This window comes from Zootoca vivipara, chromosome 6, assembly GCF_963506605.1.
Source record: "Zootoca vivipara chromosome 6, rZooViv1.1, whole genome shotgun sequence".
In the NCBI taxonomy this organism is placed as follows: Eukaryota; Metazoa; Chordata; class Lepidosauria; order Squamata; family Lacertidae; genus Zootoca; species Zootoca vivipara.
Genome location: NC_083281.1, coordinates 28,888,451 through 28,901,818, shown reverse-complemented (window position 1 = coordinate 28,901,818; position 13,368 = coordinate 28,888,451). Strand labels below are relative to the sequence as shown.

Here is a 13,368-nt window from a genome sequence, read left to right as displayed (position 1 = left end):
CGAACCCAAGGTTGAAGAACGCTGGGATAGGGCAACATGTTTGTATATGACTCGTACAGTACTGGCGTTGCTTTTAGATGTTTTAACACTTGTGTGTTTAATACCTGGGCTCCTTTAGGAGGAAAGAGTAGGGTTGCCATATTTCAAAAAGTAACAACCAAGACATGCCCCCCAAACCATGATTTTTCGATTGACATGATTCAGGATAAATTGCCACCTTTCGGACCCCCCCCCCCATTTCAATTCCGCCTTTGTGATTCCGGTAACGTCTGGACGTATGGCAGCCCGAGGCAGGAGGGGATCTAGATTTACTAATAATCAGAACAACCCTTCCTGGGTTAAAGAGATGTCTCTCTTGGTTGTCAATACAGGGTGACTCCGGGGGACCCCTTGTCTGCAACGGGAAGCTCCAGGGTCTGGTGTCTTGGGGCGACGTGCCCTGCATCTCTAGCACCAAACCCGGGGTCTACATGGACATTTTCAGATACAGAGACTGGATCGTTGAGACCATGTGTGATGACGACTGACTCGTTGTAGGGAAATCAGACCCTCCCCCCTCCTGATTTTGCTGATATCCCAGAATAAACCATGAGGAACCCATATATCCTTCCTGCCTTCCATCCTTTTTTTTACTCAGGTCTGCTTCTTGCCTTCCCTTATTTGGACTGCAGCACTATCTGCATTGCAGAGGGTTGGGCTAGAGGACCATCGGGATTCCTTCCAATTCTACAACTCTACAATTCTGTTCTCTCTCACCCACAAACTCTTTTGGTCTGCTCCCAAAGGAGAAGCACCAATAGCTTCCAAGCAGAACCTGACACGAGTTTCATACAATGTATCTTAGGAACATAGGAAGCTGCCTTACGCAGAGTGAGACCATTGGCTCAATTAGCTCCATACACTCTACACTGACTGGCAGCAGTCGTCTTGGGTTTCAGACTAAAGTCTTTCCCAGTACTTCCTGTACAGTTTGGAGAAGGAATCCTTTGGGAAATAATGAAAATCTTTGTGTGGGGGGGGGGAGGGGGGAGAAACATGTCAGTCTCTGCTTGGGTGAAAAAGGTAATCAAATGGAGAGCCATTTGTTAAGTGATATCTTCACGGGTACTTTTCACCTGCCATTTGTTCAATTTTTGAATCTCTGTGTGTGGTTTCTTTTTAATAAAACAAATGGCATTCCTTGCCCCCTTCATGACTTTCAGTGCACGGTTTATTCCTGTCATAGAAAATTTGCAACTCTATGGCTGCATTCAGAACAGACATATTCAAAATAATGGACGTGGCTTATGTCCCATCTGCACTGCACTTCTGGTATAATAATTTTTTATTCATTTTTAATACAATCCCACCCAATAAAAGCCACATTGTCACATTACCAAATTACAATCCAATTAAAAAGAGAGAGAGCCAATTATTAAAAAACCAAATTAATCAATTTGAAATGACTTCCCGTGTACTTGGTTTCAGGTTACAAAGCTCTTATTTCTTCCTGCTTTCATAATCTTGATTAATCCAAGAACAACAGTTCCGATTTTAATCCTGCACTGCACTTCTGAAACAGTATTAAACCCTTTTAAAAAGTCCTGGAATGATAGTTTGTGTTGAGAGCTGTTAGGAAACCCCTGTTTTCCCCATTGGTGAATGAATGGGTGGATGGATGGATGGATGAATGAATGAAGAGAGGGCAAGGACACACCCAGCTGGGCATTCAAGAAGGGCATGAAGCAGGGCTGGTGAGGTGCATGTTCCGGGGAGAAAATGTGTGGCTAAGGAGAGGGTAAGGAGAAGGTAAGGGATGTGGGTGGCGCTGTGGGTTAAACCACATAGCCTAGGGCTTGCTGATCAGAAGGTCAGCGGTTCAAATCCCCGTGACAGGGTGAGCTCCCGTTGCTCGGTCCCAGTTCCTGCCAACCTAGCAGTTCAAAAGCACATCAAAGTGCAAGTAGATAAATAGGTACCGCTACAGCGGGAAGGTAAACGGCGTTTCCAGGTGCTGCTCTGGTTCACCAGAAGCGGCTTCGTCATGCTGGCCACATGACCTGGAAGCGGTACGCTGGCTCCCCTGGCCAATAATGCGAGATGAGCGCTGCAACCCCAGAGTCGGTCACAACTGGACCTAATGGTCAGGGGTCCCTATACCTTTTAAGGAGAGGGTGTGGCCTGGGCAATGACCCGAGAGCCAGAAAAAGAGACTTGGAGAACTGCATTTCTTCCCCAGGCCTGAGGTTCTCTGCCCCTGCCTTATGGTGCCCTTATGCATTCATGGAACCCTCTGCAATTTGCGATCTGCCTTCAGCACCTGGGAAATTTGGAAGCAGGGTGAGCCTCCCACACAGGACTGCCCCTCAGTGGGCCATCGTTAGTCTCAGCCTCAGCATGCACCCGACCTCATTGATCACTGGCCGGGTCGGCATGCATCCTTGTAGACACAGGGAGTGGAAAAGGCATGGGATCGTGTTTGTGCATTGGGGTGAGGGGGAGAGAACAAGGGAGATGCAGACTTGAGTTCATTTCTCATGCTTTATTTGTGTGCTTTGTTTCTGAGCTGGCGTCACCCGCGCTGTATCACCTCCCGGATCCAGCCAACGTAGTTGCAGACCTTGGTGTAGATACCTGGTTTCCCAGGTTGGCCGCACACCTCTGGACCCCAAGACACGATGCCCTGAAGTTCTTCGTTGCAGATGAGGGGTCCCCCAGAATCACCCTGCACAGGGAGAAAATCCCACCCCCTTGTGAAGTCTTAATAGAACATTTCATCATGTTGGCTAGAACTCAGGAACCTTCAGCTTAGGCTCTGTGATAATTCAAAATTCCCAAGGCCACATTCCTAGGGGTCTTCAGGGGGAAGCTTAACCATTTAACTGGTTTCTTCAAACCAATTAAAATGAGTAGTATAGGTCTTTCTAGCTAGGTCATATGGTGTAGAGAGGCAGTGTAGCAGTCTTTGGCTTAATTTCAAGTGACTTTTGCAAGCAATCTGTTCAGACCTCTCTTAAGAAGAAGCGAGTGCCTGGGAAAGAGCGAGAGAAAGAGAAAGAAGAGAGAGATAGAAGGGGAGAGAGAGAGAGAGAGAGAGAGAGAGAGAGAGAGAGAGAGAAAGAAAGAAAGAAAGAAAGAAAGAAAGAAAGAAAGAAAGAAAGAAAGAAAGAAAGAGTGTCCTGTACAAAGTCATCATGTGGCACCTCCCTGACAGATTACGTGTATCCAAATTTTGTCATGTGTACAAAAATGCATATACAGAGCAAGGTGCGCATGTATTAGTGAAAATACCATACAAAATGCCCCACATTAGGGAAATGTGCTTTGCAAAAATGCTTACATTAGGCAACACTGCAGACAAACATCAGCACTAAAATGCTGATGACTGTTCTTGAAGATATTTATTTTCTAAGTCACGAATTGATCTGAAAGTGTGGAGTACTGAACTTAAGAGTAGAAATATTAGCAACTGAGTGAAATTGAAACCCACAGATACACCCATCTCCACCTTGAGGTTTGTAAAAGTACAAAAAAAGACTTTAGGGGAAAAACCTCGAAGGAGACAGAAACCCTGAACAAACTCCAAAACAGTCCAATGAAGATTGAGCATGCTCAGTGGCCATAGAATACAGTGGAACCTCGGTTTACGAACGCCATGGACCCATCTGGAACGGATTAATTCACTTTCCATTACTTTCAATGGGAAAGTTCGCTTCAGTTTATGTACGCTTCAGTTTATGAACAGACTTCCGGAACCAATTGTGTTCATAAACCGAGGTACCAATTGTGTTCATAAACCGATGGCTGGCTGAAACCCTGAATTGGAGCAGTCTCACACCACAGCATTTTGCTGCAGGTCCTGGCTATCGAAACTAAACATGAAGTGGCAGTTCTGGGTGTTTAAACACAGAAAACGTCTCGGTCTTAGCAGCTCACAGATGCTTGAACACAGACACGGGCACACAAGCCTCTAACGTCCTCAGGCAGTTCCGGGCTTAAAACATATTGTAAAATTAAGCAATTACATTAAAGTCACTTTGGAACAGATGGAAAGCAGGTGGTCAAAAGTACGGCCCAAGAAACAAGGCATCCGAACAAGAGACAATAAGGACCATAGCAGGAGACAGGCAAAATGCGAACAAGGTGCACTCCACCTACTGTTGGACTCTCAGCTCTTGATGAGCTTGGCGTGGGGGGGAGGGCAGTCTGGTGGTGGCAATAGTTGTGGGGGGGGGGAATGACAGCACAGGTGGGGCAGGGAGTGGCACATTCCCATTTCATAGGGTGAAATGGGATGGGCTGCCCCAGGAATGGTGACACAGGACTCTCGTTCTCCCAACACCTCCAAGCTGCTCATTGCCTCATTTCACTCTGCCTAATGGCAGCGCTGGCTTGGAATGTTTATACTGTATTTTGAAAGTGACATGGGGGGAATAGTTTTAAAGGAGCCTTTATGCTGATCCTGATTGTACCTCCCCTGTCTCTCTGTCTGTGTCTGTCTGTCTGTCTGTCTGTCTGTCTGTCTGTCTGTCTGTCTGTCTGTCTGTCTCTCTTTCTCTCTCTCATCCCAGGGGTGCCATCTCTAGGGGGCCCTGGGAGCCCGAGCACCCACAAAAGTTATTGTGGGTGCTCAGCACCCACACTGCAGGCCCCCCGACGCAACTTCCAGTGCCTCGCGAAGCCACGGAAGTCATGCCTGAGGCCTTGCGAGACCTTGGAACTGGATTTCCATAGCCACCGGAAGTAAGGTTCTGAGACTTTGGGGCATGTGACATCATGACATCATGTCCTAACATGATGACATAACACCACACTGGGCACCCATAACCTGGGGCCCAAGTCGGTGCTTCTGTATCATACAATCATGCATTTTGCGCACCATCTAGTTCAGGGGTCAGCAAACTTTTTCAGCACTGTCCCTCAGACCTTGTGGGGGGCCGGACTATATATTTTTTTTTTGGGGGGGAGATGAATGAATGAATTCCTATGCCCCACAAATAACCCAGAGATGCATTTAAAATAAACAGACACATTCTACTCATGTAAAAACATGCTGATTCCCGGACCGTCCGTGGGCCGGATTTGGAAGGCGATTGGACCGGATCCGGCCCCCGGGCCTTAGTTTGCCTACCCATGATCTAGTTTGACCCTAAGTTGCCTCTGAATTAAAGCATTTTCCTCACCTGGCAAGTGTCAGCACCCCCTTGCCTCACGCCGGCGCACAACATGTTCTCGGTGATGGCATCAGGATACGCTGCCTCACACTCCCTCTGCGTGATGATGGGCAGATAAAGACACTGCAGTTCTTCAGGGATGCTTGCTGTAGAGACGACAGTTACCAAGCTCAGGGGTCGCCAAACGTTTTGGACCAGTAGCGCACTTGGAATTTTGCGAAAGGGTGGTGGGCGCCAGTCACAAAATGGCGCCCGCAGGAGCATGACAGGACACAAAGTTAGAGAGTGCACAGTCATTGCTGCTCCCTCTCGGGCAAGGCGACCATGGGAAGTCCGCTATGTGCTGCTGGTCCCGAACGTGGAAATAATGCAATAATGACACACCCACCCACACCCTGCCACACACACAGACTCAATGATGCTGTTGCTATCTAAAAAACAACTGGAAGCATTCCCCAGTACTTGGAAAAATATACCACATAGGCATTTCTCACATTTCATACGTACCACAAATACAAAGCCACACATATATCTCGCTGCTCTCTCTGCCCAAGCACACCCTTCCCTCTCTCTCACAAACCACACATACACAGAGATCATATGTTTCAGGGCTGGGTGGTGAAACACTGTCCGAAAATCTGGACTGGCTGTTGACACCACTGAGCTAGATGGGCAATTGGTCTGACAATAAGGCCGCTTCCAAGAGAAGGGCTGTAGCTCCCCAGGTTCAATCTCCAGCTCCTGCAGCTGGGGCTGAGAGATGCCCTGCCTGAAACCCTGGAGTGCTGCTTCCAGCCCATGTAGGCACTACTAAGCTTTGTTGGCATTATTTGGCCTTTGCTTGTGTTCTTTGGAACATTGTTTGAATAAAGGGATCTTGCTTGCTTGATTGTGTGTTTTGCTTGATCGATACAACCCACATCTGTTTGGTGGCAAAATCTTTCCGACTGCTCCTATGGCCCCTCTCCCACCTCTGCCTTAATTTTTTTTTTTAGAATATTCAAAGGCCCTACGTCTTGAGCTGCTGGTTCTGCCCCACCCTGTCACAAGGCACTGCGTTCCTGGAGCAACGCACTGATTGGCCACGTTGATGGGCTGGACACTGTCGGTGATGGCCGCTGGCGAGGAGAGCCTGATCAGCATGATGTCATTGTCCTTGCTGACGGAGTCGTAGTTTGGGTGAGGCACGAGCCGGACCGCTCTCTTTTGTTGTACAGTGTCCTCCATGCGCATCATGTTGTGCACTCCTAGGCGCACGTAAGTGGTGCTGCAGGAAGGCAAGGCAAAAGGGGGTTACTTGGGAAATCTGCGAGAAAGAGAAGTAGTTAAAAGTCTAGAGTGGCATGGTGTCATGGACTGGCTGGGGAACCCCCAGGGGAAGATGGGATGGGATGACGATGAGTGGTCAGAGGGAAAAGAGGGAGCAGACTGGGAGGAGGAGGTGTTGGAAGCTGAAGAGGCAACAGGGTTTAATGAGTGGGAAGAGGCTGTGGCAGAGAGCAGTCCAGAATGAGAAGCAGAAGCAGACGCTGGAGAGGAAGGGGGCAAGAGCCAGGTTGCTGAAGGAGCCAGGGAAATATCCCCTTCCTGAGGTGACCAGCTCCTCTCCTCCTGGTCTCCCAGAACACAAAGAGGAATGAAGAGGGCAGAGCAAAGAGAGACAAGATGAAGACACCTCAGGTTGCTGGAGAAAGACCCAAGGGAGGAGTATTAGAGAGCAGTGGGACGTCCTCACAACTGCCTCTTTGGAGCAAGACCTGGGAAGAGTTGATGGGATGACTAGGCCTGTGCTATTGTAGTTTCTTTGAATAAAGCGTTAACTGACACAGGGTGTTTTATTGCTGGCCTGCTTCCAACTCTAGCTCCTGACAGCAATTTGCCCTCATTTCATGTGGCCATTAGTCTAATTTCATGCAGGTGACAGGAGGCTGGAGGAGAGGCTTCACACATGTCATACATTTAAATACATTCTTTTAACCCTAAGGATCCTGGGAATTATAATTGATCGGGCACAGAGCTACAATTCCCAGCAGCCTCAACCAATTACAGTTCCCAGGATTTTTGTGTGTGGGGAGGGAGAAGTTATGTGCTTTAAATGTATGGTGTATGCACCCACTTTTGGCTCTAGTCCCACTGCCATCAACCACCAGCCCCTAACATAATATCTTCTAGAGAATGTAGCCCTTTGGAGTAAACAAAAGAAGTTTTTCATCCTAGTATAAAAGATGCCACCACTACTATCAATTTTCTCTTACAAGAACTGCCATGGCTAGAGCAAAGTTCATGTTAACTACTTAGGCTGAGGTTTCATTGTCTTCTGCAACATGTTCTTGCCTCAATCACTGTGCATTAGTGGTGAGTTCATTCTGCTTTACTTTGTTCTGTGATGCTTCCCCAATGCAACCACACTATCGCTGTCTGGAGGGGATATTGTGTAACAAAATCAGGACAAATATGAATCCAGAACATTTGCGGCATAAAAAGTTGTGGGGCTTCAGCAGGAAGTTACAGGATATTCACTGACTGGAAGTGGAACTAGTGTGACTGTCCCAAACCTTCTGGAGGCGCCAACAGTACTGAGAGTGGGATTGCGTGTGCCCACCTAGATGGCATCATGAGTCGTCATGTGCCCAATTAAAGGGCAGCCGGAGGGACCCTTAGGCAGAAGAGGGGATTTTGCTAGAGGCAGTCTGTGTCAGGGGCTGGACTGAGGAGGAATGGTGGGGACCACCCTCCTTCTCCTGAACCTTCCCAAGAACATGAGGACAGTATAGATTTAGAACAGTGGTTTGCAGAAGGGCATAGTTCAGAGGCTGCAGAGGGGAGGAGCTGGGAAATATTGGGAGAACAGCAGGAAGAAGAAGCACCAGGGGAGAGACAGCTAACAGACTCAGTGTCTCTTGAAAGCATTCCTGATGCCCCCCTCCCAGAACAAGGCATGCCTTGAGAGTAATAGAACAGAAAACTCAGAGGCAGAAAGCACAGATCAGCCGGCGCAGGGGTGACATAGAATAGGGGAGATGGAAGGGGTGGGACTTCACTCAGAGCAACGCCATTATCCTAGGTCGACTGCATTCCTTCGTCTCTCTGGCTGCATAGTGAATAAGTTACTTGGTAAGAACTGTTTTTTGTTTATCTGCTTCTTGGCTGGCACCATGGGAGGGATCGGGCTCCCTGAAGCCTGACAATCTGCTAGGTCAAAGATGCAAAGGCGTACCCTGGGAGTCTGCAGTGTGCAGCGGTCAACACCCACTCCATGGTCACCAGAGCCCCGCTGCAATAGAACCGGTTCATGTCATAGATGGCTGCATGCCAAGGTTGGAAACCTTTCATGCATGTGGTTCCTCCAACGATTCGTGACTCTTCCTGCGCAGCTGCTGCAGGGGGGGGGGGGAGACGAGAACAGGGACAGTAAGAAAGGCTCTGCTGCATCACCAGAGGCAAGGGTCCATCGAGCTCAGCATTCTGTTTCCCAGCCAGTGGCCAATCAGATGCCTCTGGGATGCCCACTAGAAGAAGATGAAGACCATAACTCTTTCCCATTGCTGTATCAACAGCAACTGGTACCTAGAGATGCCTCTGAACTTTGAGCCTGCACACAGCTACCATGGCTAGTTGCATGCATAGATCATGGGATGGGAACCCATGGCCCTCCAGGTATTGTTGGCCTCTGACGCCTTTCAGAACATCTGCCCACCTGGGCAGTTTTATTCTGTGAACCACCCTGAGATCTTATGATGAAGGGCAGTATATAAATCTAAACAACAACAACAACAACAACAACAACAACAACAACAACCTGATGTCACAATGACTTGTGATGCAAGGTGCTTACAAGCCCTGAAGTTGGGACGTCAAAGCCCCTTGCAGCAAGGTGCTGCTAAAACAAAGTTTCTCCCCAGTCTTCTAACAGGGGGTTTCCATGCAAACCGCTTCCTGAATCAGGGAGGGATTTGCATGGAATGCTGCTGAACTGAGCAGGATTTCACCCCCTGCTCACTAGCTGATGAGCAGGCATTGAATCCTTCTCAGTTTGCCTGTGTGCCTCTGTTCCTTGCTGGCTGAGTGGATGGGCTGAGTGGAGAGCTGATGGGTGGACTGGCATGGCTTGGGACAAATGGTCTTATGGGCCAACTTAGATCCCCTGGCAGGCCATGATTGGCCTGTGAGATAGAGGTTCCCCACCCTTGTTATATGGAAAGAGTGGAAAACCTCAGGTGTGTGTGTGTGTGTGTGTGTGTGTGTGTGTGTTGTGTGAATGCAGCTCTGCAGCCTTCTCTATTTGGGCCTCAGGACTCCCCACAGGCCACACCTGCTTCCCAGCTGCACCCCTTCTCCACAGCCCACACTTCTCACTGGTCCTGTTTTGTACCCTTCTGGAATGTTCTGTCCTGGCTAGAAAATATCCTTGAACTCTGCCAGTGCTTCTTGTTTACCTGCAGGAAGGACAGAGAGTGTTGTGTGAGTAAACTAACATTTGTTGCTCCACCCACTTTTCCTTCTAGCCCCGCCCACCAACCACTGCAATGTGGCCCCCGGAAGGTAGCCTACAAGGTAATGCAGCCCTAAGGCTGAGGAAAGCTGCACCAGTGCTAAGTGAAACAAGGTCATAGGCTCAAATAGTGCGTCTCCAGATAGGGCTGGGCGGCGCTCCTACCTCAAATCCTGGAGAGCTGCTGCCAGTCAGTGCTGACATTACTGGTCTGACTTGGCATATCCTGTGTACATCTGAGCAACATGCTCCATGCGCGCTGTCATTTACCCGAGGTTGAAATCCCCATTTAGAACAGTGACTTGGTTTGGAAACATGTTTGTACAATCTTACCTCCTGACACCAACAGCAGTGCCAGTGAAACCATCTCCATGGCTGTCATGTCACTGCATGAGACCGTGAAGGGCCTGTCTGTCAGTAGACCAGCTGAGGAGAGAAGCAGAGTGGATGGTCACAGAAAGCCAAGGCAGTGTTTGTGGATAGTGGGGACAGCAGGAATGGGGAGCCAGTTGCTCTCCAGATATTCTTGGACTCCAATTTCCACCAACCACTTCCATCGTGGCCAGTGGTTAGGGATACTGGGAGTTGTAGTCCAGCAATATATGCACCATCCCTAGGATGTAGAGATATCTGAATTCACATTTCTACCTAGGTGTGAAATTCACTGCAATACCTCAAGCCTCAAAGGGAGAAGGACACCAATTGTTGGCAGAGCACATAATTTTCAGAGCTTAGAAAGCCTATTTTAAAAAGGAACTAGTTTTAGTTCAAGTCCAACATGTTGAAAAAGGAACTGATTCTAGTTTACCACTATCCCTTTTTAAAGCAAACTACAGTGGTACCTCTGGTTATAAACTTAATTCGTTCCAGAGGTCCGTTCTTAACTTGAAACGGTTCTTAACCTGAGGTACCACTTTAGCTATCGGGGTCTCCCGCCACCGCGCGATTTCTGTTCTCATCCTGAGGTAAAGTTCTTAACCTGAGGTACTACTTCTGGGTTAGCGGATTCTGTAACCCAAAGTGTTTGTAACCCGAGGTACCACTGTAATTTGGTTCATGTTAAATTCATTGTTCAAGTTCATCCAAATGATTCTTGACAATTCCTCCCCCGCCCCCGCCCCCCATTCAGGATGTTACAAGTCAGCTCTCCACATTTCCATATCAGTTTGTGAATATTGTATGAACAAATCCTCGTGAGAATTCAGCAGCATTTTAATGCAGACTTCTAATATACACATGTTTGCATGCAATTTCCCCTAACAGACACATTTTTGCAAAGCAATTTACCCCGACATTTTTATGTTATTTTTAAACTAGAAAGTGTATTTTTGTGAACACTTTACCCCAGTATTTGCATTCTCTTACTTTACTAGGGAAGTGCTTTTCAAACTTTGGAAAAGTGTGAATTTTGAAGTGCAAATCTGTTTAGTTCATTTTAAATGCAAACTGAATTGAATTTCCATCCAATTCCTTGGTACAATTGGAGGTGTTTTTGCCTCTCCTTCCAGGGGGAGCAGTCATGGCTGCTGTCTGGAGTAAGTCACCCTGAATGCAGGGGGCTTACATCTCCTTAAGAGGTAGGAAAGTGGGCAGTGTTTTACCAGGGATAGGTACTAAGAAAGGGGATTTATTTCTGGTAAATAAGAGACAATTGTGGCATATTGTCCATCACCACCCAGCTGTCATTCAGAGGCATGTTCTGGTCTACATGGGATTTCAATCCCCCCCCCCCTATAATGCCTTTCATTGAGAACACCTGCATATATTTCCCAGTTGGCTGGGGAACTCTGTGAGACACAGGAAAATAGCCATCATTTCAAAAGTGAAATCTCAAATCACATTTTTAAACAAACAAACAAACAAACAAACATATAGTTTTTCTTGTGATAGGAAGAAATGGAAACTCAACAAGAAGGGTATTAGTTGAACATCAGCTTGAAAGCAAACATGCTTCTTTACCATAGAAAAGTCTTATTAAAAATTACTATCTGGCATTTGTAGGCAGGTTACTTATCAAAAAGTCTAACCAGAACTAAATGGGACAAAACAAAATGCATTCTGACATGTTATATAGGCCATTCTGATGAGCATGAGAATAGAAAAACAGATGTATATTTGCAAGGAGCTCTCCAGTAGCCCCTTCTAGAAAAGGTCACTTGCAAAAAAAAATCTGATTGAAATCTTCGACAGCCCCCTTGCCCACAATCTTTCATGGTGAACTGGGAAGCTTTGCTTCCAAACAAGGGCATCCTAGTCACCTCCTCTGGTGAGATCTCAGAAGGATGACATCCATCTCTGAGAAAGATAAAGAGCAGTCCCACCTACCTGTCTGTGATACAACTGGAGGGTTTGGAGGAATGCTGTGACCTGATGCCTGCCGACAACGCCTGGATGGTTCTACTTTAATGAGAAGGGTGCTAAAGAGGGCTCTGCAGAGTATTCATCACCATGTGTGACTAGTTTTGTATCCAACAGATTCCTTGATGTATTGGTCCGTACTTCTGAGCTCTTCCCAACTGCTGTATACTTTCCTGTCCCAACAGGGCCAACGCTTCTCTTCACGACTTGTGCCTGCATCCGCCACATGCCTTCTTTACAGGGCCTCAGACGCCTCATCTGCCATTGTTAATTTCTAGGCACTCCTCCTAATGAAGAGGTGTCAGCCTTTAATTATTATTACAAGGATTTCCCCCCTCTTTGTTGGATAAGGCTGCAAATTGAGCAATGGTCACTGGGAGGGGCCTTAGGGAGAGATAGACTAGTGTCAGCCTCCCCACTATTGTTCCACGGCAGGTCTTTGCCACTTTAGTTTTAACTGGGTTGAAAAGCGTAAATGCACAGACCTGGTAATAATTTTCTGCCAAGCCTAAGGAACTGCACAAGTTAAAGACACAGATCATGGGAATGGAGCCTGCTTTGTGGAAAGTTGCTCACTTTGTGTGGTTGGTTTCATTCATTCATTGTTCAGTCAGGTTGCTTTTAGCTCACCTTTCATTCCAAAGGAACCCAGTTTGAAATGCAGAGCCCAGCACTGCATGGAGCAACAGGTTGGGGAGGGAAATGAAAGGGCAGGGAGCTCAGGGCACATTTCAACACTGGGACTTGTCAACTGTCCAAAGATACCAGGTGTTGGTGCCAGCCCTGGCTAGCAGCCTATCTGACCTCACAACACTGCGGTCACGTTAAATCAAAGGAGCCCCAATTTTGCCACAATAGGCTTTAGGTGAATATGCCATGAGAAGCTGCCTGTCTCTCTCTGATGTAAAAAAAGGGATGTAAAAAAGCACTGTTTTCTGTCCAAACCTCTGTCTCTGTCACATGCATCACCGTTTCTGTTCTGCTGCAGTTTGTCTTCTGCCAGAAATAATGTTGTTTGTCTCGCTGTCAGCATAACTTGCTTAACTTACTCGATTTATGGAATTAAGTATGTAAACAATGAACATTATGCAATTTGTGTAATTGATTATGTAAATTATGTAAGTTAAGTTACAGTTACATTATTCCAACCCGTTCATTTCATTGCAAAGGAAGCATGGTGGTGGCAGGGGGAGGGAATAAACAATTAAGATTGTTTGCAGACTGAAAACAATAACAGCTGTGATTTCTGATCATATTCAGTTGAATTATGGCCACAGTCCAGTATACCTGAAGGAACATCTCCACCCCCATCGTTCTGCCCGGACACTGAGGTCCAGTGCCGAGGGTGGTTCCCTCGTTGCGAGA

General features: G+C 47.3%; 1 protein-coding gene across 1 annotated transcript; it reads right to left on the bottom strand.

Moving 5' to 3' along the window:
• Nucleotides 1-2,551: 2,551 nt before the first annotated feature.
• LOC118086750 (trypsin-like) lies at nucleotides 2,552-11,894 on the bottom strand. The gene is made up of 6 exons (XM_035118743.1): nucleotides 11,849-11,894; nucleotides 9,979-10,071; nucleotides 8,371-8,530; nucleotides 6,167-6,420; nucleotides 5,163-5,299; nucleotides 2,552-2,704 (listed from the first exon to the last, which is right to left on the bottom strand). The coding sequence occupies exons 1-6, from the start codon at nucleotides 11,892-11,894 to the stop codon at nucleotides 2,552-2,554; spliced, it is 843 nt and encodes a 280-aa protein (XP_034974634.1).
• Nucleotides 11,895-13,368: the final 1,474 nt, after the last annotated feature.

What these genes read in the sequence shown, in the direction of transcription:
- LOC118086750 (XM_035118743.1), bottom strand. Translation starts at nt 11,894, where the DNA reads ATGCCCTTGTTTGGAAGCAAAGCTTCCCAGTTCACCATGAAAGATT. An exon ending in GCACACTGCAGACTCCCAGG is followed by an intron (nt 6,421 to 8,370) that starts GTACGCCTTTGC and finishes GCCTTCCTGCAG; the next exon opens with CACCACTTACGTGCGCCTAG. An exon ending in GGGGTGCTGACACTTGCCAG is followed by an intron (nt 2,705 to 5,162) that starts GTGAGGAAAATG and finishes CTCCCTGTGCAG; the next exon opens with GGTGATTCTGGGGGACCCCT.